A 25,352-nucleotide genomic window follows, 5' to 3' on the forward strand; every position below is an offset into this window, starting at 1 on the left:
GTGTGTGTGTGTGTGTGTGTGTGTGTGTGTGTGTGTGTGTGTGTGTGTGTGTGTGAAGGTTGAGATTCTCTTTCTGAACCCCATGAAGCTTGTTCACCGAGTCCACATACGCACAGGAAAGAAGACTCAGATCACAGGGCTCAGTGGCACTTCAGAGTGAAAGGATAAAAGTCTTCTCTACAGCTCTGTTTTTTTTTATTATCCTTTTTCTGCTTTGCCAAAGCTCACGTCACTTCTACGTCCATCAAGCATCACGTACCTCTGGTTGGCGCATGACATCTCATCCCCCTGTGAGGAATTGCTTCAGTCTTGTGAGTGTTTCTCAGTTTTTTGCCTCCCCTTAGGCCAAACTCTGCCTCATGCTTCTGCCATCCTCATTGCCCCTAATAAGCATGAGCCTTCACTGAAAATGGAGTAAAATTGCTTCTTGTTTCTATCACACTCTAATGGATAAAGGGAAACCCTTTTATCTCTCTCTTTCCTTCTGTCTTTAATTTTAATAACTTCATCGCTTTTTTTCCTCACAGCTTTATTGTATCACTTTTCCTCACTGATTTATAAAGTAAAGCGGCAAGTGAAATGTAGATGTATAATTTGCATCAGATAATCAAGTGTGCACTCTAGTGTTTCTTTAAAGTTTTAGAACAAGTACTTCTTCAACAAACATTATGGTTTCCAAGGACAACTATACTGTCATGTTTCTAAAAAAGTACTAAATCAGGACTATTTCACTTTGTTGTTACTATAAATTACTGTACAAGCTTTACTGTATGAGTGAAACTGGTTCTTTAGTATTTAATACATAAAATGGAAAATCTCTGATAAACGCTTACATAGCTAGTGTGACGCAAAGAAAGACAATGAGCACATCCATGTAGCTAATGGCAACTGGAAAGTAGAAAAAGACCAACCTCTAACGAGTTTGTGGGTTTTTTAAAAAAGTGACTGAGCACGACAAAACCAGAAACAAGTCTGGTTTTGTGTTACAATGACTAGATGCAGTTAGTCAGTACAGTGTACAACACTGCTAACCGCCTCATCAACGATATCTAGGTACCTTTTACTTAAACGCCTCATTACCAGCATGGATTGAGTGATGTACAATGTAAAGGGACCTTATTTCTACTTTTTGCGTGAGGTGTCACAAATGTTCGAATTTTGATATGAGGATCACATCTAACACATTGGTATTTTTTTGAATCTCAGGCAAAAATGAAAGATGAAATGAGTCGTCTTTTAATGTTTTATTTCTTAATTCTCTCTTTTTAAATAAAAAAACTATAAAGAACGGTCAGGACCTTTGTAATGGCTACAAGCCAAGGACCCTTATGTTTTTTCTTCATTTACATTTTCAAATCCCCTTTAAACCTTATACGTTTTAAATGTTCCTATTCTCTCAAATAACCTGTGTTCTCCACAACAGTCCATCTCTTCTAGCTTTCTCGAAACCTTGCTGTTCTATTAGTGTAAAACAGATTCGGTTTGGCAGGTGAACATGCTCCTGCGTTCCTATTGCAAATGTAAACTCATCCATCAACTCTGATTTATCAGAAGTGTATACAGCTGTTTTTTTTTCTGTGCTGTCACCTCTGTCTACATCCCACTCATCAGCAGTAGCTCCTGCTGCAACCTAATACTAACATGATGCATATTACACCAATTAGAGCAAGGAGGCACAAGCAAGATTGTACATGGGTTAGATAAATCAATCATTAAATAATTTTTGTGTGTGTGTGTGTGTGTGTGTGTGTGTGTGTGTGTGTGTGTGCGTGTGTGTGTGTGTGTGAAAGAAGACCCTCCCTCAACAGCCATGGATATTATCTTGAGTAAGCACAATAAACATCCTTTATAGGTCATTAGGGTCTTTTGTTAGAGAAGCTAACACTTCCCTTGCACATATATTCCCTCAGGAACAACTGCAAGCTCCATACCATCATTTTTTTTCTCTAATTTAGCAGGAGGTGCAGCAGCAAAAGTAAGGTAACACTGGCTGTTTTGTAGGAGATCCCACTCAGTCTAAATTATACTTGTAGCAGCTGGCTCCATACTCACTGTTCCTGTCCTAAGGGACATGAAAGGAGAGTAAAAAAAAAAAGAAGAAGGCAGCATATTCCCCCACCAAGATTAAGAGAAGGAGTAGTCTCAGGGGCAGTTAACAGAATCGTGACCACAGTTTTAAAGGTTTTACTGTAACTTTGAATCACTCAGCTGCAGCCCTGACACAACCCCAATGGGCAGCTCTGCTTGAGCCAGCTGAAGAGGTCTGCTCCAGCAGAACACATTAATTTAGCCAGGGGAACCACTTACACGGCCCTCGAGAACATCACGCCTTTCTCTGCTTCTTTTCTTTCTCCATACTTTCATTTCATGGCTGTTAGCTCTTTTTAGTCCAGACTCTACTGCTCTCCATTATCTGCCTATTGTGTTACTCTCCTCCCATAAAGCCGAGCAAATGGGGAAGGACCACAGAGCAGCATTACCAACCCTAAACAATCCACTCAAGAAAACGCGTCAGAAATAAAAGCAGCATTATCTTTTCCCCTCTTACTCAAAGCTGACAGTAGAGGCAGAGAAGCAGTCTGGTATAGATCAGTTTTGAGAAGAGAGAGACGTCTTACGTAGTGGATTCAATACTTACTGAGTGGTTGAACTGTGATCTGGACATTGCGCGACCTTTTGCTGCGGTCGATGAAATCTCCTGTTGGTGTCTTTTCCCGCTCCGTGACGCGGCAGATGTACTTTCCAGCGTCTTCTGTACTCAAGCGGTGCAGCTTCAGCAGGTGAATATTGGGAGACTCTTTGCGCACGGTCACGAGTCCGGCTGCCTCACGGGCAACGTAACCCGGGCCCAGGACAGGCACGGCACTGGGGCCCACCACGGCCACCGGTGAGCTGCTGAAAACCCACGACACCGAGAAGAAACGCTCGGGGACGTTCTGCGCCTCTATGGTGCAGCGAAGCTCCAGCGACTCACCGGCCATGAAGGACCGCCGCTCCGTGCTCACCTGGATGCTGAAGTCTCGATCTAAGTAGAAGAAGGAGACATAGAGAAAGACAGCAGTCAGAAACAGACAATTATGTACTCAATTCCGATAAAGAAGCAAAAGGCGTGGGTGAGGTGAAGGTTCATTCTCCAACATCCCAAACAATTTCCTTCTGATGTCTAAAACCAATTAAATATGTTATAATCGGCAACAGCTCAATAAACTTCTAAAGAAAAGAAACAAAGGTGGGGAGGAGAGACGGGATGAAAAACCAAGCATTCGGTGCACTGCTCTGAAGACAAATCTTTGGAACCATTTCCCATATTTCACAACCAGAACTAAGAATAAATATGTCTAATTAAAATATAATTTAGCCCTTTAGCTTGCTGTTCTGCTCCAACCTCCTACACACACCAAATGAACAATTAGAGTTAACACTGATAGTTCCAACACGTCCACATGGCTAAATTAAGCTTGATCGTAGTTTTGTTTTTGTTTGTGTGTATATGTCCATCTGTTCTGTTTAATTTGCTATAATAATTTACAGTTGATCAGTTTGCATCCAACTGATGTGGCAGCCATGTTTTTCTTAACTATAGTGAGTATAAACAGGGTTTCAAAAGAAGACAATTATGAAGACAATTTCAAAGACTGCCCTGGTAAAAGAGCAATAGATGTGGGGGTGAATAATATAATAACCACTAATGCATAAAAACACAACAGATGAGTGACCAACCAAATAGCAGCATCTGAACAAAAAGTATTGGCCAACTGACCAATAGTATTTAATGTCTACAATAGCAATGAATGGAAAGCAATTAATATATTATATTTAAAGCTAATGTTTCCTATTGATACCAACATACTGATGCCAGCATGCTTGCTTTTAATAGCCTTTTACAAAAAAAGTATTGCATTTCCAAGCTAAAATTATTTCCAATTCAGGTTCAGGATTATCAATGGGCTTATTGAAGTAAAAAAGGTTCAGTGGGTGAATAAGTTCCAGGGGACAAATGTTCAGGATAGAATAATGGAAACATGCCTTTAGCTGGTGCTTTACTATTTTATACATCATTGCTTTACATCCATCCATCCATTTTCTTACACCCTTGTCCCTCAGTGGGGTCGGGAGGGTTGCTGGTGCCTACCTCCAGCTAGCATACCAGGCGAGAGGCGGGGTCACCCTGGACAGGTCGACAGTCTGTCGCAATCATTGCTTTACATTAAATCAATAATACACATTACGTGGTGACCACGCCCACAGTGTGGTGGGTCCTCATGTCCCCGGAGTCTAGTTTGTTCCCAATGTAGGTCACCATATAGGAGACGGTAGATAGATGGCCCTACTAATGTCTAAATTAATAGCTCTAATGGCCTACTTAGAGTTGCATCATGGAAGAAAATGTTCAGTTTTTCACTCAAGTTCCAAAATTAAAACAAAATAATTGGGAAAAAATCATTGAAGAAACAAACAGCAGTAAACAAGATATGCAAATGTATATGACAAGATAAATTTAACATTTGACTCATTGATTTATATATTTTTGCAATTTTTCCCTAACTGAAATAGAGGTGATGTAAAGCTTTCAGCTCTATTAATGTGAGTGTAGACGTTATTTATTTTAACAGTTCAACTTGTTCTTTTCACTTTTCACTACTGTTTTCTTCTTACTTAAAGTTTTTTCTGGGAAAAAATGCTACACTGACAGTGTGAGAGCACATACTTGGCTGTCTGTGTGTTGACCCTGTGACCCTCTGCGAGATGAAGTGGACAGCAGTAGCATCAAATATGCACACACACCGCACAACAGGAAAGAGAAGAACAACCAATGGATTCAAAGAATAGCTAATGTACTTCTATGAGGTCAGTGAAATATTTTGTTGGGATCTTTGAAATAGATCGATGTCATTGATTGGCGGGTGACCCAAATCCGGTCATAACTCTGAAAAGTGCTTTGATATTAGGAGGAGTTTACAGTTATGGGGCAGAGGACAGGGTGCATTTGGGGTGAAGTATTGCACTTTGTAAAGCAAAAGGAAACAAATATACAAAAATAATACAAAAAGTGTTCATTTGAGGTGGTCGAAGAGCAGCGAAGGAGGGTGAGAGACGGGAGAAGAGATAAAGTGAAAGATGCATTAGGATTCCGTCTGTTACTTCTCTCCCTGATGGCGGCTGTGGGTGATTAGCTAGTGATGAGGCTGTCTTGAGATCCACTCCATCTTTTATAATAGAAGCCTAATGGAGGAGCTGCTGCCTCTCTTGTCTATGTTATCGCACACACTGTCAAATATCCCCTTTAACAGGTGTAACATAAAACAGGCAACTTTACCCTGAAGGCATGCAAGCTGCACTCTCGTAATGCGATAGTCACACAAAAACAAGCTGAAAAAAAAAATATATATGCACATAACAAAGTTTAAGCACTCAGATATACGGCTGTATACTGCCGAGCAGCTGCTTATTCTCTTTGTCGTGCAACAATAACTGCATCAATTATAGATTACAGGAAAGATGAAGCGAAGAAGTGTGTTGAGGGTTGAGCTTTTCATGCTACTTCCTCTCTGAAGTGGCATGATCTGATCTGAAACTCGCGTTATGGAAGATCTCGACTCAACCCCTTGTTCTCATACATGTTGCACTAGCTGGGGCACCGTCGAGTTGCATCAGGCCACAGCGGATCAGTGTTTAATGGACAAAGGCAAAACGATCTTCGCTTTGAAGTGATTTGCTGGCATCAGACAGTCACCAAAGCAAAAGGCAAAACAGTTTATCACCCGAATCTTTGGCCTTTCCTCAGAAGCACATAGAGTTTCTTTATGTGCATGGAATACATTACAGTGGGTCTGAAGTGCTGGATAAGATCTATGTGCATGTGCAAAGCCATAAAGCAGCTTTTGTTACATATCCTTCTGATGTGTGAGGCGATTAATGGCCTTATTAGATGATTATCTAATGAGACATACTACAATGCCAGCCACCCAAACACATTCTTTGGGCTTTTTCAGTTTTCCAGAACCCCCCCAAAGACAAATCCCTCTTTATGTCATCTCAGCTTATTGTGCTTCCACCATATTGCGATGGTGTATGCCTTGGTGATGGTTCTGTAATCACAGAGTCTTAAAGTGCAATGGCCAGAGCTTAGTCATAAGAAGGTGTGATGTTTCTTATCCTATGACCCTTTGGAAGGGCCATCAGAATACTTGTGCCTATTTATTTGATTGAGATGTCAACAGACTGCAGGGTTGGGCAATTGTTAGTGTAATACTTTGCATAAAGAAGGTCTTTGGTTTAAACAATGTTTTTTTCTATTCGGAGTTTGCATATGTGAGGTACCTCAGGGTACTCCTGGAGGTAAATTGGTCTTGGGTGCGATTCTCTCCGTCTTGACCTATATTGGGCGGGCAACTTGTTTGTCACCCCCTGACTCCTGGAGATCAATTATTGCCTCATGACCAGGCAAGATTAAGCAAGTACAGACAACAAATGGATTGACGGTCAGTGCATTAACTATTGTTTCTGCATAGTTAAATCATTCCCATCCCACCGCCATTCACATTTCGACACTGCCTTTATCTTATTTTCCTTCTCATTACTTAGAAGCTTCTTCTCTGTATGTATTTGCTTTCAACAGATTTGATGAGGTCTATAATATTTCACATTAATATGCTGCAACTGTACAACTGAACAAAAAAATATTCATTTTGGCTTCTGAACCCTGGGCCATGTGCTGCCTGGGGATGTTGTTTATGTGTAAGCCATAAGTCTCCCATGTCAAACACCCACACTGTTTGGAGACATTTAAATTTATTCTTGGAATTGGTTGTAATGTTGCCCATCAAACAGACACAAATACAAAAGTGGGGAGTCTGTGGAGGTTTAACTAAGCCCTTTTTAGTAAGCTAATGAGCTTAACGTGAGATACTGATCAGCAATCAGAGGAACCCGGCCCACATGCAGGCGTGTGTGCCTATCAAAAGGACAGAGGGGATCTAGACCGATGTGATTACCCATTTTTCTCTTTGGTTCCCACAGAAACGCTTGTCTCCACTGTGTGTTTGTGAATCAGAAAGCAGAGGAGGCAGAACTGTTTACTGATTGGAGTTGGTGGTTCAACGGCCAGATTCTTGTGTCCATGTGTCAGGATTTTTTTGGTTAAAAATATGAACCACTAGTAGCTTCAGTAAGCAGGAGCTGTAAGGCAGTTCACATTGTTTTCCTAATATGACCTATTAGGGGAATGGGTCACATTCTCCTAAAATAGTAAGCAAAAGGCCAAAGAATGAAGCACTTACCTACTGAGACTACATCTGAAGCAAGCAGGAGCCTTTTAGGAATCCATCTTTAAATATGGCTACCTTTTCTTCCTAAGCATGCCTCGAACCTGTATTAGGAACACAGCCTGTACTATTCAATTTCAACAATACTGATGTCCAGAGGAAAGTAGTTTTGTGGGTACTTTTGGTAATCATGACTAATCTATAGAGACTTAATAGAAAATGTTCTATTATATATTGTTCTAGAATGTAAAAATATGAGGGGGAAGTGGGCTAGACTTTTTTTTTTCTTGGGATCACCAAATACAACAAAAATAATCACTAGTCACTGAAGTTTAAAGACAGTGACTACAGCAACTACACAAACCCTAACAAACCTTGATCTGTGAGTATAAATAGTTTTGACCCAAATTTATACCTATTGTTCTCACCAAAATATTCAAAGTTAATTTGATTTAAAAGTAAGCTATTTGCAAGGTAAGCAGTGTAAAGACCTTGGGATCTTGCAGCCTTCCTTTACTGGATGTGCATGTCTTAAGTAATATATTTAAAGTGTCTGCCTTGTTTTAAAACTGAAGGGGATCTTTTATTACTGCTCATTAAGAATGAAGGTTTTCGTTTTTAGAAAGACACCAACAGAAAACTTACTCCCACAGACAGTTTTAAATGCCTTTTAGTTGCTCCTACCGTGTCAGCTCCCTCTTTAAAAAGAGAAATTAGATCTCAACAATGTTTTTGTCTGGTTAAATAAAGATTATCATTTGATTCAGGTCCTTTATTTGATGAATGAAAAACTTGAATTGAAAAAAAAAATCTATCTATTGTTTTGTCCATTAAATTGCTGAACTCTGCTTTAATGGCTTTCAGGTCACACAACCTGAGTCATGGTAAATGGTAATTGGTCTGCACTTGTATAGCGCTAAATCAAGTCTGAGGATTACAAAGCTCTTTACACTGTAATCAGTCATTCTTCCATTTGTACACATTAACACAGTTGTGGGGGTGAGTTGCGTTGTAGTCAGAGCATCACTGGGTCAGACTGACAGAAGTTAGGCTTCCATTTAATCAGGACCACCACGACCTCTGACCCCTACCAGAAGGCAAAGGGGTAAAAAGTCTTGACCAAAGCCAAATTGGCAAAGTGGCTTAGACTTACAACCCATTAATCACAATACATACCTTTACCTACTGAGCCACTGATATTAAACCTCTCCTGTGTAACTTTGAAGAAGCTGCAATAGATTTGGTCTGGAAGAAGTCTTGAACCTGACACGAAGCTGGAGGGTTCACTCACCCGTCGGCTGTATGCGGAGCTGTGTTTTTTCACTCTGCTTGCGGGTCATTGCGAACCAGCTTCCATCTGGATCCTGAATCCACTCGACTGCCTGACAGTAGAGCAGCCCCTGGTCTACTGGCTGGAGCTTGTGAATGGTCAATCTGTAGGATGTGGCACTGGTTTTGTCCAACCTGAGATCTCCCGCTGCCATCCTCTGCCGATAAGGTCCTCCAGAGCGGAGAACAAAGTCCCTGGACAGAGTGACCAGCTCCTGAGGTGGGGCTGTTGCATTCTCAGGGGACCTGAGGTACCAACCGACCGACAGGTGTGTGTGCTGCATCGTGGTTCGGGACACCTCACAGTTGAGCTGTAATGTGTCACCCTCCACTTTGGACAGAGTCTGGGGAGGAGCTGTTACTGTCAACGAGTCAGGGATCACTGAAAAAAAAGAAAAAGAAAAAAAGGGAGAGAARGTTATTATCTTCATCATTATAAGGCATAAGATGTTGTAGTAACTTGCAAAAGTATTCACATTAATGTATGTGTGATCTTATGGGACAGACCAACAAAAACCAAAGTTTATTTGTAAAGTGTGTATGCGTCGGCTGTAAATGATATGATGTTTACATAAGGTGTTATAATCAGGCTTGATAACAAAACATGCAAAACTTTTAATATCTCACAAGCATTATGCGATTCATAAATGCAGAGCATGGCACAACCGCAAACCTGCCAAGACAAAACCTTCCATCTGAACTGACAAGCCAAACAAGGAGATCCTTATCGGAGAAGCAGCCAAGAAAGCTACAGAGATACATAATTCAGATGAGAGAGATTTTTATGGTAACCGTTAGAGGTGTGCCGATTGATCGGCCACCGATCATAATCAGCCGATTTCCGTGAAAAAGTGTATGATCGGTGATCGCCGATCACGGTCTCTTGTTGCCGATCAACCGATCACCTGCATCTCATTTCGCAGCCTGCCTGTGCAGCTGGTCTCCTCTTTCCTTCACACTGCGCATAACGAGCAGCAACAAATCCTAAGCGATGGGTGAATGGGGAAGTTTGTGTGTTGTGGCGGAAAATTGAGCACGTCAAAATGCATCAACACGACGAATCTAATATGGCATAAAAAAACGTCATACTTGAGGAGTTTGGCTACATCGAGGCTCACTGCAGTAAAAAAGACATACGGAGGATCAGATAGCAGGTAAAGCAGCRCACAGCTACAAACACTCACCCGGATTAGCATGACGGTCAGAAAGCTAAACAAATAACCCGCAAAACTGTTTAAGTCTTCGAGCTGCGATATAAGATGCTGGTTCTGCTCTCGCAGAGGTTTTATTTTGACTCTTTACATTATTTAGCCTCTTCAGACCCTTTATATGTTTTCAGTCTGTTAAAGATAGTATTACCGATAGCAGTACAATTTGCACAATGCCTGTTTTTTTCTTTGAAAAAGTTATTAAAAACTAATTTTTGTCTAAATGAAGGTGAATTCATGGTTCCTTTTTCCACATAATGTAACCAGTAGTGCTTTTGATTAAAAAAATAATAATTATGTGATCGGTATCGGTATCGGTGATCTGCCCTCATGGGTGATCGGAAACGGTATCGGCAGGAAAAAACCTGATCGGCACATCTCTAGTAACTATTAGTCATGAACTCCACAAATATGGTTTTAGAGTGGAAAGTGCAAAGCAGAAGAAGAACTGATTGAAGAAGACAAAGTCTTGTTTTCCACAAGCAACATGGTAAACACAGGAAATGTGGAAGACGATGCTTTGGTCATTTGAAGCAAAATCCAACATTTTAGCTTGCAAGGAAAATGTTATGTGTTGAACTTAATTACTGCTGCATGTTATTATACAACATTATTATAGCACACAATCCACCATTATGAAACATGGGGGGGGGCAGCATCATTCTGTGAGTAAGTTTTATTTTTGTTGATCAAAACGGGGATAGAGCAATCCTGACAGGAAACCTTCTAAAGGCAACAAAAAGTTGAGATGGGATGAGATTTACCTTCCAGCAGAACATCAGCCCTACAATACAGTTACAATGGAATGGCTTAGTTAAAAGTCTGTTTAGGTGTTAGAATGAGCCTCTCAAAATCCAAATCTAAATCCAACAGAAAATCATTAGTTGTAAAATGTGGAATATTAAAAGTGCACGAATACTTCTGGAAGACACTGTACTTACCATGTGTCATTTTTAAAATCCTGAATGCTTAAATAGCATTTTGATTTATCATACCATTATAGGGGTGTAAAAATAAACACCCATGCAGCTCTAAGTGCCAAGTAATCTGATTCACTCTTAGAAGGAGGTGTGAGGAAAAGGCGTTAATGCAAATGGACTTTGTTCAGATGAGACTGCCCTCTATTTTCTCATCCATATATGACTTTCAAATGACACCGCGTGTTGATGGCTTATTCTCTATCTCGCACAGCCAGATACCTCCGGGGATGCTCTTAGCATTGCTTTCAGACTGATTACATGCCATATTGATTGTTAAACTAAACACAACCCAAGATTCCACCTCAAAACATCTCAGACATTGTATTAATATTGCATGAACTAAATATGCAAACATGAAGTTACAAATGACTGTAATACATTCCGCTTAGTTCCATCTACAGTACAAGTAAGGGGTGGGAAAAAAAAATAGTACAGAAAACAAGCCAGATGGCTTGAAGAGAGGAGATGAGAGAGTGGGACACTCAGGTGCGAGGAAGGAAGAGAGACATCAAGATGTGAGAATTTCAGAAGGCTGGAAACGCTCAGCAGAGCGACAGAAATAAACATGTAAAGCTTTTTAAAGAAACACGTTTAGCTGAGCGAGTATTTTTGGACCGGTATCAGGGAGCCGCAGTATTGTATATTAATGTGTGTGAGGAAGATGGAAAGGGAGGATTTCAGACAAGATTTAACTTCTTGCACTTTGGGGATTAATGTATTATTGAGAGCAAAATGCTAGCAAGGTAAGAAGGTCAGCAGGTCACAAGGTAAATATCAAAACAATAAATATGTTTAAGGTCTGAAATTGATTAAATTTGATCCATTAGAAGATGGAACTCTACATGGTAGTGATTTGATCATTTTGAGTGAATTTTCAGAGCTACTCCACATTTTTTTCAGCAAGTTGAGTTTTCTTTTTCAGAGCTGTGCGGCTACTGGCACAATGACAGTGTGAATAATCTGCATGTTCTGCATTCTGCTCTTTTTCCATTTTTAACGCTTGACCAAAGCCAGTTCAAGACATAAGCAATGCTTGGGGCCCCTGTTGAGCTGATGCCCCTAAAGGTCTTGAAATACGGGCTTAAAAATGTGCTAATTTAAATAGATAATGCAGATATGACAATGGATTAAAGTTAAAGTAAAGTAAAAGTAAATGTGCAGACAGAAATTTAATATATTGATCAGAATTGGCAGATCTTCAGGCTGATCAGACTCTGATCCGTAACCCAGTTGGAAGAAGTAAAAAATTCAGATCTTTTCTTGATCAATGAAAAAGATCAATTACCATATAGCAAAAAGACTTGCTGCAGGAAATATGAAGGATGAACAGAGTACAGCAAAAGTTCTCCATTTTTGTTTTATTCCGTGTTGATCTTTCAACTTTTGCTCATCGTTAAGAAACTGGATTTAGAAATATTCTCTGCTTTTTGGAAATTGCTGAAGAGGATTTACGTTCTAAAATATACACATAGAAATGATTGGTTTTGTCATATTAACTTTGCTGACAATGCTAATGGCTAATAAAAGGCACAAAATGATATTGTAATCATTAATGAGAAATGTGTATCAGCTGGTCAAATGTTTACAAAAGTCATCAGAAATAAACAAAAAGGCAAAATTCTTTTAGGTGCATCTCTTGCTTTTCATGAAATAGTGCTCATGTAAACATTCAAGACATTTAAGAGAATTGTTGTTTTACGGTGAAAGTCATTTTGCTCTGGTCCACCTCTGAAAAGCTAATAGCGTCAGTCTGACCCAAAGTCTAATATGTATGCATATATAATAAAAACAGCAATAAGATGGTAATAATGGATAAATAATTAGTTAATTGAAACGTAACACCATACTAATATCATGCAGCTAGTATTATTGTTAGTATTACATAGTACATTGCATGATATTATTATGGAATAATACAGTAAAAATCAAATAATCCATTGTGAAAATGTAGGCCTTACAGCTTTAGTACTAATTACAGATGAAAGGGAAAAAAAGCTAAATGTACCGTACTCAGTTCTAAATGTACATATTACACTAATTGAGATGAGAAAACCCCGCATTTTCTTAAGTGTGTCTGCTTCTTAAAACACAGCGAGGTTTAATGACAGACAGATCAGGGATCGGTCACTGCTAATTAAACAATTGGAGGAACAAAGACAGGATGAAAGAAAACTCTGCAGCGTCTCGAGTGAAGAGGCTTGACATTTGGTTGCTTGAGCTTAACAAGCCTCTCTGAGACAAACAACATAAAGCAAAAGCAGCAGGAAATGAGCGTAAAAAAGAATCAAGCGGGTCAGATACAGCTGCACTCTAATAAGGTGTTGCACTCAAGAGATATATGAACTAAGTCAAGACAAGAGCAAACTGCTTTCTGCAATACTTTACCACGTTCTTGAAAACACAGATATGCTCTGACTGAACACAATCCTTAAATTGCTCAAATTGAGTGTTTCAAAAGCCATCTAGCTGCAAGGGATACAAATGAAAGTTGTAGGCAGCAATAAAAAACTCATAAAACTGTCCTGCTGGTGCATTTATTTGTGGGCTGCGAGATAAAAATGACTAACATGTGAATCACACGAAGATTGTGTTTGTGCCGTTTGCAAAGCTTTACATTTTCTACCGATTTGGGCTGAGCATTTGTTAGTAATGGCTGTGACGTCTGGGTGATAACAGCTCAATGCAATCTGCTCTTAAACGTGTTTTCTCCAACAGAATGATTTTAAAAAGACAGATCAAGCCTTTGGTGGTGTCAAAGCTGAAATTGAGCTACTCCCAAGCCTGCTGTTCAGCTCTTCTGAACCACAGCCGACTTTGGGTGTTCTCTGCTGCACTAGTGGTTTGCTGATGGCCTCTCTTTCATAGCAATCCTTCAATGCCCAGTGTGGTGAAGGCAAAGTTGAATCATGTGGCTTCAAGCCCTCTGCATCTTACCTCCAGTGGCAATCAATCTGCACCTCATACACATTGTCTGCCATGGGTGACTAATCTTTTATACTTGGGAGTATTTCTTTTCGAATGCCTTTTAAAGGCCTTTCAGGAGTGGTAGGGCACAGTCAGCTCCAAAATTAAGTTGTGCTAGTTGAAGCCTGAGAGAGCACTTCATTTAGCTTCAGACTAGCTGCCACAATGTGTTGTGGGATGAATTTTTCAGGGCTTGATTATGTTGTCAACTGTAATTTCCATCTACTGACGCATAATGGTATCTGTTGTTATGTTTCTCCACAAATTCAGGACCCTAATCTTCCATTTACTTTGAAAGTCGGTTCTGGAAATAGTGGCAAATTCTACCTGATAAAGTGTAAAAACAGCCAGTGTGATTCGTCAATTTTTTTGTTTTTTTTTGTTTTGTGCAATTTGATAGAGATGCAACTAAACGGTTTAATACTGAATCTATCACCAACTCTTACAACTGGTGGTAGATTTATGCATGAGGCAGCCAATGGATTTAAAAGTTGGGATTAGTGTGAAACTTTTGCAGTCAGATTATTTTCTGGGGCTTCTGATTGATTTTTATTGCTGTAATCACTGGAAACACAGCTTCAGAGTCAAAATCAAATGCAGCTTTAGTCCTGCTGACTATGATGTTAGAAGTCTGGTTCCATGAAGTCTTCATGCATCATTCATATTTATCCCGGCTACATGGCTTACTCGCATTTCTCTTGCAAGAAACCATTAAAGGTCTTGTTTTTGTTATCGGAAGTATTATAAAAGTATGGCCGCTCACATTTTTCACATAGACGTCATTCATTTCAGGTGGATTTTAGTCAAATTACTTGGGCTGCCAAAGCCTGAGGCGTAATGTTATAAGATGAGACTAAATAAAGCTCAGTGTCTGCACACATTGTATAAAATATCAACATTTGAAAGCAGTGAAATATCTTATGGTTCAACGACGTTGTCAGTAGTTCTGCATACATTTATTGGAGACAGAGCGCTGCGTAATAAAGAGTAGAACAACTCAAAACAGCATTCTAGAGATTTTAATTGTGTAATGTTTATAAGAAATTGTAGTAGTTACTTCATTCAGCTCCAGAAACACTTATAAATATAAAAGTACTAAGATAACTCACCATTATCAAATCTTTTAATCGTCTGGTAAATATAATCAATTTGGATTTATCAGTTTTTAGCTATGTTTGGCATATCCGTCTTAAGCTGCTGTAAGTGAACAATGTCTCATTAAAAAAACAAAAGGGAGAAATATCCAGGTAGTTACACTGCCCTTGACATTAGTCTCTTCTGGTCAGCAGGTGGACCCTCAATTTGCCCTAGGATTGACTCAGTTAGACATCAGATTAGCGTTAAGTCAGCTAAACTGATGTCAATTCAAGAGTCCAAAAACATTATATATTTTGTATATAGCTTGTGATCTTGGTAAAGTTGTTAACTTCTCTCACTGAAGTCAACAATGAGTGAATGGCAGCCTCAAATAGACCTACAGTTACCACAACGACACACCTACGTTACAACCTGCCTTTGCCATAGCAACCCTCCCACATGATGCTTTGCGGCCGCTGAGAATAGTCCAGAGTTACTATAACAACTATACCCACTAACACCAAGCTGATAACCAAACTGATTCACATGCCCCTCTCAGATACACCTGTGCAAAGCTAAAAAAAAAACAACAAAATCAAGAAGCAACATCACAATCGTTTGCTGCACTTCTTCAAAGGATATTTAACACTTTTACTTTGCATCTTTGTGACGAAGCACTGCAGGAATCAGACCAAATCAGTCCGTCTCTGCCTTTTTCTGACAGGCTAAGATGGTAAACAAACCAACATCCTCCAACAGCCCTGCTGACCTCAATCTGCAAGGGATTAGGAACAGCATGAGATGACAATCTTGGGCACTAACACTCATGTTTACCACTTGTGAGGACATTGTTGCAACTTATTTTACCTACTGAATGCTAAACTGTAACCATCAGAACATTCTTAAAATATTACTTTGGATACATTTAATATCTGGCCTTGAGATGCTAAAAGCTTAATGTTGTGAACATTTTTGCCATTTCAAAGAAATCGTAAGTGCATGAGTGAATTCAATCTCGTCTGAAGTCTTTATTTATGCAACTTAAATGTGACTTGGGTTCACATGGCATACTGGAATTTGCATCTTCACTAAGATAAAAAGAACTTGACACAATTTCAAACAGGTCAAAAGCTCCTTTTTATGTTTATTTAAAATCAACTTCACTTAAGAAAAAAAACCTGGAGATACTCCACTGGAGAGGTTTTATCAAATAATGATGAAAGCTGTTTTGATTTGCACATTTACAAATATATAATGCATGAAATTGTTAAGATTATGAGAAAATGGAGTGAGTTTGTAATGTACTTCAGTGTCTTAACTGGAGAAACAGTTTCATCTGGAATAATGAACAGAAGAGCCTGTAAAGAACAGATTGACACTGACATGTCAGGGGATTTGTTAACTTTGTGTGACAGATTGTAGATTCTATTGAACATATGGAAAACCAACAGAATTTTGGAGAGAAAAAAAAACTGTGGATAATTAAAAAAAAAGAGTAAATGACTGAACTAAACAGATCGACAAAGCAGAACCAGGAGATAAAAAAAACAACAAAAAAAAACAAAAACAAAACAAAAAACCCTGAAATTTCTATTTAATTGAAAGGCATTCCTGTTTTCCACAAAAACACTCTCCAGTTTTTATAAAACTCATGCTATTATTTTAAGTTGTGTCAGTTTCACTTGAGATCTTGAATTTTAAACTCACTTGAGATCTTGAATTTTAAACAGTCTTTCCTCTAAAATTTAAAAGTTGCTCCAACGAAAAGATGCTGATTGGTATGCAAAAACTATCCGTCTGCCTCTCAAAAGACTTCAGCTTTCTGAATATTTAAAATCTGCTACTAATATCCAAGCTTTTGAAAGTCCCCAGAGCCATTTTTTAAATATTGTTTACTTCTGACTTTAACACACATACACAAATGCAATTAAATTATAGTCTCTAAAATGCAATTAAATGTGATACCTGAAACAAAAGCAATGTAAATTATAAATTGGGAATTGTGCTATTTTAAAGAAAAAAATGAATATTTTCGGTTTCCCTCCCTATCCCTGACAAATTCCAATGACATCCACTGAATTTCCTTGTTGGAATTACAGATTTTAATGTACAGAAGAAAATTGCAACATAACAGTGTGCGCTTACAGATGCAGATACAATTAAATTCAATCTAATAATACTTTTTTTTATCCCAAAGGGAAATGAAATGATGTTGTAACTCTTGATATTCCACAATAACATATTCTGGATGACAGCCTCGGTTGTCAAACACTGCTAATCCACCCTGTTTGCTTTTGCTGCTCCTCTTTAAATCTTTGTCTGGCTGTATAGTTAGAAAGGAGGGCAGAGAGATGTTGGAGTCTGAGATTTTGCCCATTATGATTTATGAAAGAGATTGTTTAATTATAGAGATGATAGTGACTAAACCTAGCTCTAAATTCTATAGTTTTACACTGGCATAAAATATGAATATTTTAGATATTTTAATTATTTTCACTCAGGTTCTTTCTCACAGAGAGAATATGAGCTCAAAATAATGTTGACTGAGTTTGTTCACCAATAAATCAGGTGAAATCTGAAACTTGCACTGAAAACTCTCCATATTTATCAGTTATTTTGATTGGCACCGACACCGTCAGTTCGCTGTAAGTCTTTTAACCTCTCTTTCTGCTCTACCCCATCTTCAGCTTTAGCTTTCATCTCCCTATATTCCTGATCTTCCCTTACATTTTTTAGCTTTTTGAAGTGACTGACGCTTGTCAACCCTCCAGCTGGCCTTTTAAGTCTAAACACGCGAGGTGAGAAGTGTGAGGGGGCTAAAGGACGCCAAGGCGAGAGGGGGGGGGGGATTTTGCAAAAGATGACACGAAGAGGAAAAGATGATTATTCATAAAGTCTCATCTGTGCGCTCGGCATGCATGCGGCTCTTAGCATCTTTTCACACTGTGGCTTTACAAAAGCAGAAAGGATGGAGTAAAGTCAATGGAAAAATCAAATGGCTGTGTTGTGTTTTTAAGTATTAATGCTTGCGGAAATGTTGTGTTTTCCTTAAAAGATTGAGCATCTGAGAGTCAAGGTTTATCCCTTCTGTCTTCTCATAAGAGAGGTTGATTAGTGGAGGAAACGCTGTGATTCATGTTGGCTCTCGTCTTTGCTGAAAATGTTCAGCTTTAGATGTGTTGGCTGATGCAACCTGCCTGTTTTTTTTTTATTTACTAAGTAATGAATTTGTGCAATCCTCCCATAGTGTAGAGCAATATTATGAGTGGGAGTATTGTCACAATTATTCATAATAAAATTACTTTTCAAACACCTGGTAAGAGATTACTGCGCAAAATCTCAGCTTATGCAGGCCTTTTTCTGACTTTCAGGTCTGTTCATAAGGTTTCAGGCAAAAGTTTATTGTCAGAAAAGACAACGATTGAGCTCCTTGGTCTCAGTAAAACAATAATAATGTGTGTAGGAGTTAAGGTGAGACTTTCATGTCTAAGAATACGGTGCCAGTTGTCATGCATGATTGTGCTGAAACTTTGCCGGGGGTCTGTTTCACAGTCAGTGACATTAGTGTGTTGTAAAAGTAGACGGTACCATGAAAGAGGAAGGACGGCCTCCAAATTCTTCATTCTTCATTTGCCGAGTGCAGTTATGAGAAAATACCTAATAAATTTGAACAGGTGCCACCAATTCTTGAATTTCAACTTATTGCAGTTTTTGGTTGGATAATTATACCACAATAAAACAACATATTTAAAATAAATTATTATTATAAATTTCCCAAATTCTTTTGACATTCACATTTGAGTATTTCTTACTTTCATTTTATATCCATATTCCAAAGTGACAAATATTCATATCTATTTTCTTTTAACCAATTTAACAGACAACCACTCCAGCTGTTCGGCGATGGTCAGACTGGGTTAAGGTCTTGAGTGTCTGTTTGTGTGCATGTGTGTTGCTACAAAGCAAATGGCCACTTGGCAGAGCCAGCAGGGTAATTATCGTTAATTACTCTGTGAAACGAAGAGCACTACTGAGAGGAAAACAGAGCGAGTGGGTGAGATCCTCTGCTTCTACTTCATGTGAGTCCAGCCCCAAGACACAGCCGACATCACTCAGTGACCCAGAATGCCTGCAGCAAATGCAGATCTAGTAGGTCGGAAGGTAAAACATAGAAAAATAGGTGCGGAAGCTCTGCCTACACCTGACTTTTGTAATCCAACATCATAGCCATTCACATCCTTCGTGGCTTTGTTATTTTCTGYGAGAGCTGCTGATGAGTCAGAGTGAGGGTTGAAGTGGTTCAACTGGGATATAGGGAGAGAGAGGGAGGATGAAAAAAGACAGAGGAGGGAGACAAAGAGGAAGAAAATAACTAAGATGAACAAAAGGCCAATGTTTGTTTAGTTGATGCATCCAGTACACACACACACACACACACACACACACACAACTCTGTTTTCAGTCCAGGTAAAGGGGGAAAAACAAAAAAACATTACACAAAGGTTTTTTTGTCACCTACATACAGACAATGTCCCTCACATTGTCTTGAGAATACAAGAGGATGCTACAAATCTGTTAAATAACAGGGTTTTTTTCTCAAATCACAAGAAAAACTATTTCAAACATCTGAGAGCAAACTCTTGTAAGCTGAGGTCTATACGCTCTATGTTCCCAAGGGTGCCAGCTTAAAGCAAGGATAAGGAGTGAAACAAGAAAAAAAAAAAAAAAAAAAGGAGGCAATATCTGGATAATGACTTGGAGCCGCAAATAAGAGACATGCGGTAGCCTTCTGTAAAAGAGAACAAAGGAAAGAGATGGAGAAAAAAGGACAAGAGTTGAACGGTTACACTAGGGATCGGTGTCCACAGCATGGGGTACATCCATAATAGAACATATGCATGTGATCAAATGCAGCCATTTCCCTAATTTTATTTGAAATACAAAACAGTTCTTTTTTTTTAAGTTTTGCCCATCCAGTTGTACGAGTTTGTGTATTGTTATGCAAAATATGTGCGCAAAGGTTGATGTATGTGGCCCTAGAGAAACCACTTAAGCTGAAAGGAGAGGCAAAATGTTTCTTGTTTTAAGATGGCAACTGTCAGCTTGTCGGCTAAAATGAGGACTGATGTCAGCAGGTCTTATCAGTTGCAGCCAAGCAGCAGCTAACAAGGCTCTATTAAAGCAGAAGTGCCCAGAAAAACAATGCCACTGACCACTGATTATTGAGTAAAACAAAAGCTCCCCTTTCAAATGCTGATATCTACTCTGCAAGTTCGGCCCTCCACTAAATATGCTTGTGGGCATTTTTCAAATCACATCTTCTTCCACGTGATAAAAAAAAACAACAAAAAAAACAATTGACTGTCATGTGTTGGTTTTCAGTTTTATGGAATATCATAAGAATATCACCCACTCCAGTTTCAGGGCTTAACTAGAGCTTGTGCTGAAGCAAGTTTTAACTGATTCTTTCATCAGCTTGGCACAACTGATTACATGGACGGAAACATCCTCTTTTCCAAACGTATTCAAAGAAAATTTACTTGACAAATATTGACTGAAGGGGGATTAAAGAAACTGTTACGAGGAAGACATTGAAAAAAAAACACAAAAAAAAACCAACAGTACTGTGTCAGAAGAACCATCTGCAGGGGCAAGAATCACATCCGGAGCGGCATATTGATTAACTTAAACTAATATTCAGATAGGAAACTTCTACTTGTGGAAGTAGTGCTGCTCTTACAATAACATTTTTGGGAACTCGGACTCATCTTTGTGTATGAATAATTGCTTTCTTAATCACTCTTTTACAAAAAAGCACCAACATAAAAAAATAAGCCCATACCCTACCCCATAGAGTCAGACAATTTGGGCCATGATAACCCCGAGAAGCCATGGTGGGCGTCCCTTATTTTAGTTTCTAAAAGGTGGCAACCCTACCAGTCAATCAGGTGTGTATATAAAATCAAAGGGTATTTCCACTAAATATTTTTCTTGATTAAAAGAGGTCGGTTGTTTGTAATTTTTCAACAAAACAAAAAGTCATAGCATTTTCAAAGTTGTAATTGTCACCATCACAGTGGCATTTGTAATCAGGTTTGACTGAAAAACAGCAAAGGTCACAATCAGAGTCTATTCAGGAGTGCAACACAAAGACCACACTTCCTAAATTGTGCTGGTAGAACCTAAAGCAATATACCGTATGACTGAGGGATGTTCTGTATTGTTGTCAGTAGACTGACATGCTGAGAAGTTTTTCTCAGTAAATGATAATAATGTTCATTTCACAATTATCTTGTGATAAACTGCAATAAAATACAATGTAGAATATGCAATCAAATAGAGTGCAGAAATGACCTTTAACTGAATATAAACCATAGCAATCAAAACATCAACAATCTGAGAAAAACAATAGCCATTGTATATTTTGTTGAATTAAAATGTAATTATATATATAACAAGTCCCTCGTTGACTCGGGTCTAAAGTGTTGACACAGTCACAGCTGAAGGGTTTGTCAGAGTCAAGAGTAATTTTCACATTGCTGAATAGAAGCTTTAAAAGTTGTATTTTTATTGGCACACCATTCTCAAATGTAATTAAAACACCAGAGCCCTGCATTTGCATAAAATCTTAGCTCTTTGCCATCTACAAAATTTCTTTGACTAATGTAAGGTTCCAAAATATGTCAGTCTTCTTATCTAATATATTCCATTTGCGTATGAAATCATCCAAGCAGAGGGCTGAGTTGGAAATTGGAGGTCTTAATTATGTCTCTTTCGTTGCATATTAAGCATTGCATTTTCCGTATGCAACTGTCAAATGAAGGTAAGACCACTGGTCAAACGGCAGAAGTTGTTTCTACTGTCTGAAAGCAAACCATTATCAGCAAAAGCCGATGGATGGATGGATGGATGGATGGATGGATGGATGGATGGATGGATGGATGGATGGATGGATGGATGGATGGATGGATGGATGGATGGATGGATNATGGATGGATGGATGGATGGATGGATGGATGGATGGATGGATGGATGGATGGATGGATGGATGGATGGATGGATGGATGGATGGATGGATGGATGCTAAAAGTACTTTTTATTTCTCTGCTCACAATTTTCTTTGTCCACACTTTTCAAGAAAAACATGCCTGCAACATTCTAAATCCTCAAGTAAAAAGCAGCTGGACTAGTTCTTTATGTCTTGAATCCATTTCACGTCTCAGCCAAAAAGCTTCCCATGATTCACCGGCGCTGTCCACAGTTTGGCTCAGGGTTTAGGTCTTTGTCACTTGAATATGCAAACATGTCATCTTGCAACACCAACAGTTCAGTTGTTTAGGTCAAATGTCTGAAGGTGTGAAAAAACACACCTAACGAGACAAATCAGGATCAGGGCTGTCCTATATGTGTTAGAAAAAGGAAACCTGAGGATGCCACCCGCACAGTTTAGCACTGGGTTTTCATGCTCAATGTCGATGGCTTCACTCCAGCGTTAAACCCAAATTGAGCTCACTACAGTTCTAAYTGCGAGTCTTGACCCAAAGAGCTGCCGGTTTTATGTCGGGCCGTTCGTTCTAGGTAGTTTTTTAAGTTATCTAGTATACAGCTCGGAACCTTCCTCTCTGCTCTGGACAAATACCACACTGCTGAACTTCTATTTTGTTGTTTTATCCCTGGGGTGAATGCRTTCCTGTCAGAGAACGGTGTTATGTTGAAACTGTACCAGAATATTCCACTTGGAAAATATCCTTCTGGTTCAGTTCCCTTCTATTTAAAAACKTAGGATTGTCATGTCCCRCGTGACTGAGTATATATAATGCATCCAAAATTACAGTGGAAAATTGCAGAAATCCAGTCTCTGTACATGATTGTTTTCTATACAYTGTTTTTAAATGGATTAAGAATGCATTTTAACTGTACAGCTAAAAACAAGTTGCTCAAACGCCAGTGTTTTAAATGTGAAACTATAAAGTGAATGTCTGACGCTATGTTCAAATGATCCAGCAGAACTCCACACTGTAATATCACATGACTCCCAATCAAATCAAAAACGGTGAAAAAGAAATGGAAACAGAAGAAGTAGGTGAAGAGATGGGGTTATAGCTGAAAGGGGTGAGGGGATATGAGAGGTCTCAAAGTTGCTKTTATGAGATTTTAGCGTGGAGATGTGAAKTCTTCTGCCAACRAAACATCACTGCCAGTGGGTGCGAGAGTATGTGTGCWTGTGTGTCCTGTTCTCGAACATGAAAGGTCACAGCAGCTGAAAGGGAAACTGGCCCCCACTTTTAATAAAAGGATCTCCAAGTATTCTTTTATCTCTTGTTACACCGTCATYCATGCCCAGCCCGCTTTTCTCCTCTCGTCAAGAAGTCCTTCCATCAGTCCACCACCACTTAATGCAGTTCTTGGTTAGTGTAATTTTATTTATTTATTTTTTTACTGTAAGTGAACTGACTTATCAGCTCCTAATTATCACTTCTTCTGTTTTTCATCACTTTCCTCCTCCAGTTCGTCATCCTCCTCCCGATGGCTTTGCAACACCCGATTCCATAAACAYAGTGTGTGTTAAGGGAAAAGATGGGATACAATTCTCAATCTTGCTCTGTGAAGATAGACTGTTATAAAATCAGTACATTACATTTTATATATATTTTATAACAAATCTATGTACTGATTGGAAATTCATTCATTCATTCCCTTTAAATWTTTCACATTTTGTCACCTWWCAGCCACATACTTTGGATTTTACGWGATAGACCAGCACAATGCAGAATGCCACCATAAGGGGTCACAAGCCAGTGATTCCTTGTGCCAGCTCCAAGTGCGGATAAACGCAAAGGATCAAGAGTCATTACTTACTATAAACACCTTTTTCTGCAAATACGGCCACAAATTTTGKGGGTATGTCTCTACCAGCTTTGCAAAACAGCAACAACATTGTATCTGTTCTTTGCAAAATAGTTCACATTCAGTTTACAGATTGGATTGAGAGCATTTATGAATATAMATTTTTTTAAGTCTCGACAGGCCTGTTCCTTCTAATGCGTTAATATTCTTTCATCTCTAGTTGAATTTTAATTGTTTTGCAGCTTCTAGAGCCAGGTTCACACTGTGTGATTATTGGTCCTCCAAGACAAAATATTTCCTTATAGAAAAATTGTGAGAAACTCTCAGGTCATGAGCCTTCCTCTGTGATAAATTGGTATTGGTATTTGTGAAGTTAGTTTTCCACCTTTAACATGGAGGGTAAAGAAATTCATTTCATCTGACCAGAGCGTTTGATTTGACCTCTAACATGGCAAGAGGAAACAACAGACATGTTGTATTTTTGCAGATGATCATAATATGATTGACTCTTTAAATGTGAAGAAATTTCTCGAGGTACTTGAGTTTATATGTGGGCATCAGCGACACTTCAAAGTTTGACTTATTATAAATTTGATAAATCATGTCTCCTTTTTCCACTTGGCCTCTCACACAATATTTCATTAAAAGTCATGATGTTTGTGACTTTAGCACAAAGAGAAAATCTCAAATTTATTTTTGGGAAGCAGCGTCATCTTATGTTTCAGCAATAAAGAAACAAATCCAAGCTCCTAAAAGAGTCACAATAGGGATAAACAGTCAACCTGGGTGGTTTGTAAACCCAGCCAAACACACAGGTAGTTAAGTCTGAAGGAATGACAGCTCTCTGACCCACTCAGATTAGTCRAGTAGGCATTTCCACTATGGTGCAGAGGTATTCCCCCTTTTGCACACACACACACAAACAACCCCTCACTGAGGGGTGTGAGTCAGCTACACTGTGCCCCACAGTCTCAAAGGATGTGCTGCTCATTAGCACAGAAATTTGGAGGAACACACAGGAGGTTAATAACAGAACAAACTGGAACTAAACAGGATCTACTGCCATGTATTCCACTATAAAACAGTCAGGAGGCTGTTCATGATCTCAGCATCACATGTGTTGTAAAGTGTTTAATCTTAATAAACCTATATTTTCTGAGTGTAATCTTAGCATCTACACAACCCCCTATACGCCTCTCTGACACTGATGCAAAGGATATAAAGTTGTCTTTAAAGRAAAATGCTACAGTGAAGCAGCATCTAAAAGAAAAAACTGTCCAAGAGCACAGATTAAACAGACACACACACACGCACGCACACACACAGTGARCTTGGGAGGCCCGGGGGGGACCTTGAGGTATTGACCTGGTCTTTAAACTCCACAGATCTCCATCTGATCGTGAAAATATATGAAGTCCCAGAACAAGCTTGACCTAAACCAGTGCCAAATGATCCTTTGAGTGCTGTAGGAAACCTCCAGAGGCACTAGTTTCTTTCCAGCCACGGATTACAGATTTTGCTGGCAGGTTGTTGGTTTATATTAACATGGCATTATAAGAATAAGAAAAACTTGAAGTATACAGGAGGGATCTTCAACTCCAGACTTTGAGGGCTGATGTCCTGCAGTTTTTAGATACGTCTCTGCTTCAACACACCTGAGTCAAATAAGTAGGTCATTAGCA

The 25,352-nt window shown here is 39.0% G+C and overlaps 1 protein-coding gene across 2 annotated transcripts in view; it reads right to left on the reverse strand.

Annotated features, from left to right (window-relative positions):
- Window positions 1-25,352, reverse strand: part of igsf3 (immunoglobulin superfamily, member 3) — a 106,441-nt gene that overhangs the window by 33,277 nt on the left and 47,812 nt on the right. For both annotated transcript variants that reach the window (XM_008400850.2, XM_008400840.2), the window contains exons 3-4: window positions 8,557-8,976; window positions 2,639-3,025 (exon numbers count right to left, since the gene is read on the reverse strand). In XM_008400850.2, coding sequence (XP_008399072.1) covers window positions 2,639-3,025; window positions 8,557-8,976 — 807 coding nt within the window. The remainder of the gene's footprint in view (window positions 1-2,638; window positions 3,026-8,556; window positions 8,977-25,352) is intronic.

The sequence above is a fragment of the Poecilia reticulata genome, linkage group LG2 (assembly GCF_000633615.1).
Source record: "Poecilia reticulata strain Guanapo linkage group LG2, Guppy_female_1.0+MT, whole genome shotgun sequence".
Taxonomy (NCBI): domain Eukaryota; kingdom Metazoa; phylum Chordata; class Actinopteri; order Cyprinodontiformes; family Poeciliidae; genus Poecilia; species Poecilia reticulata.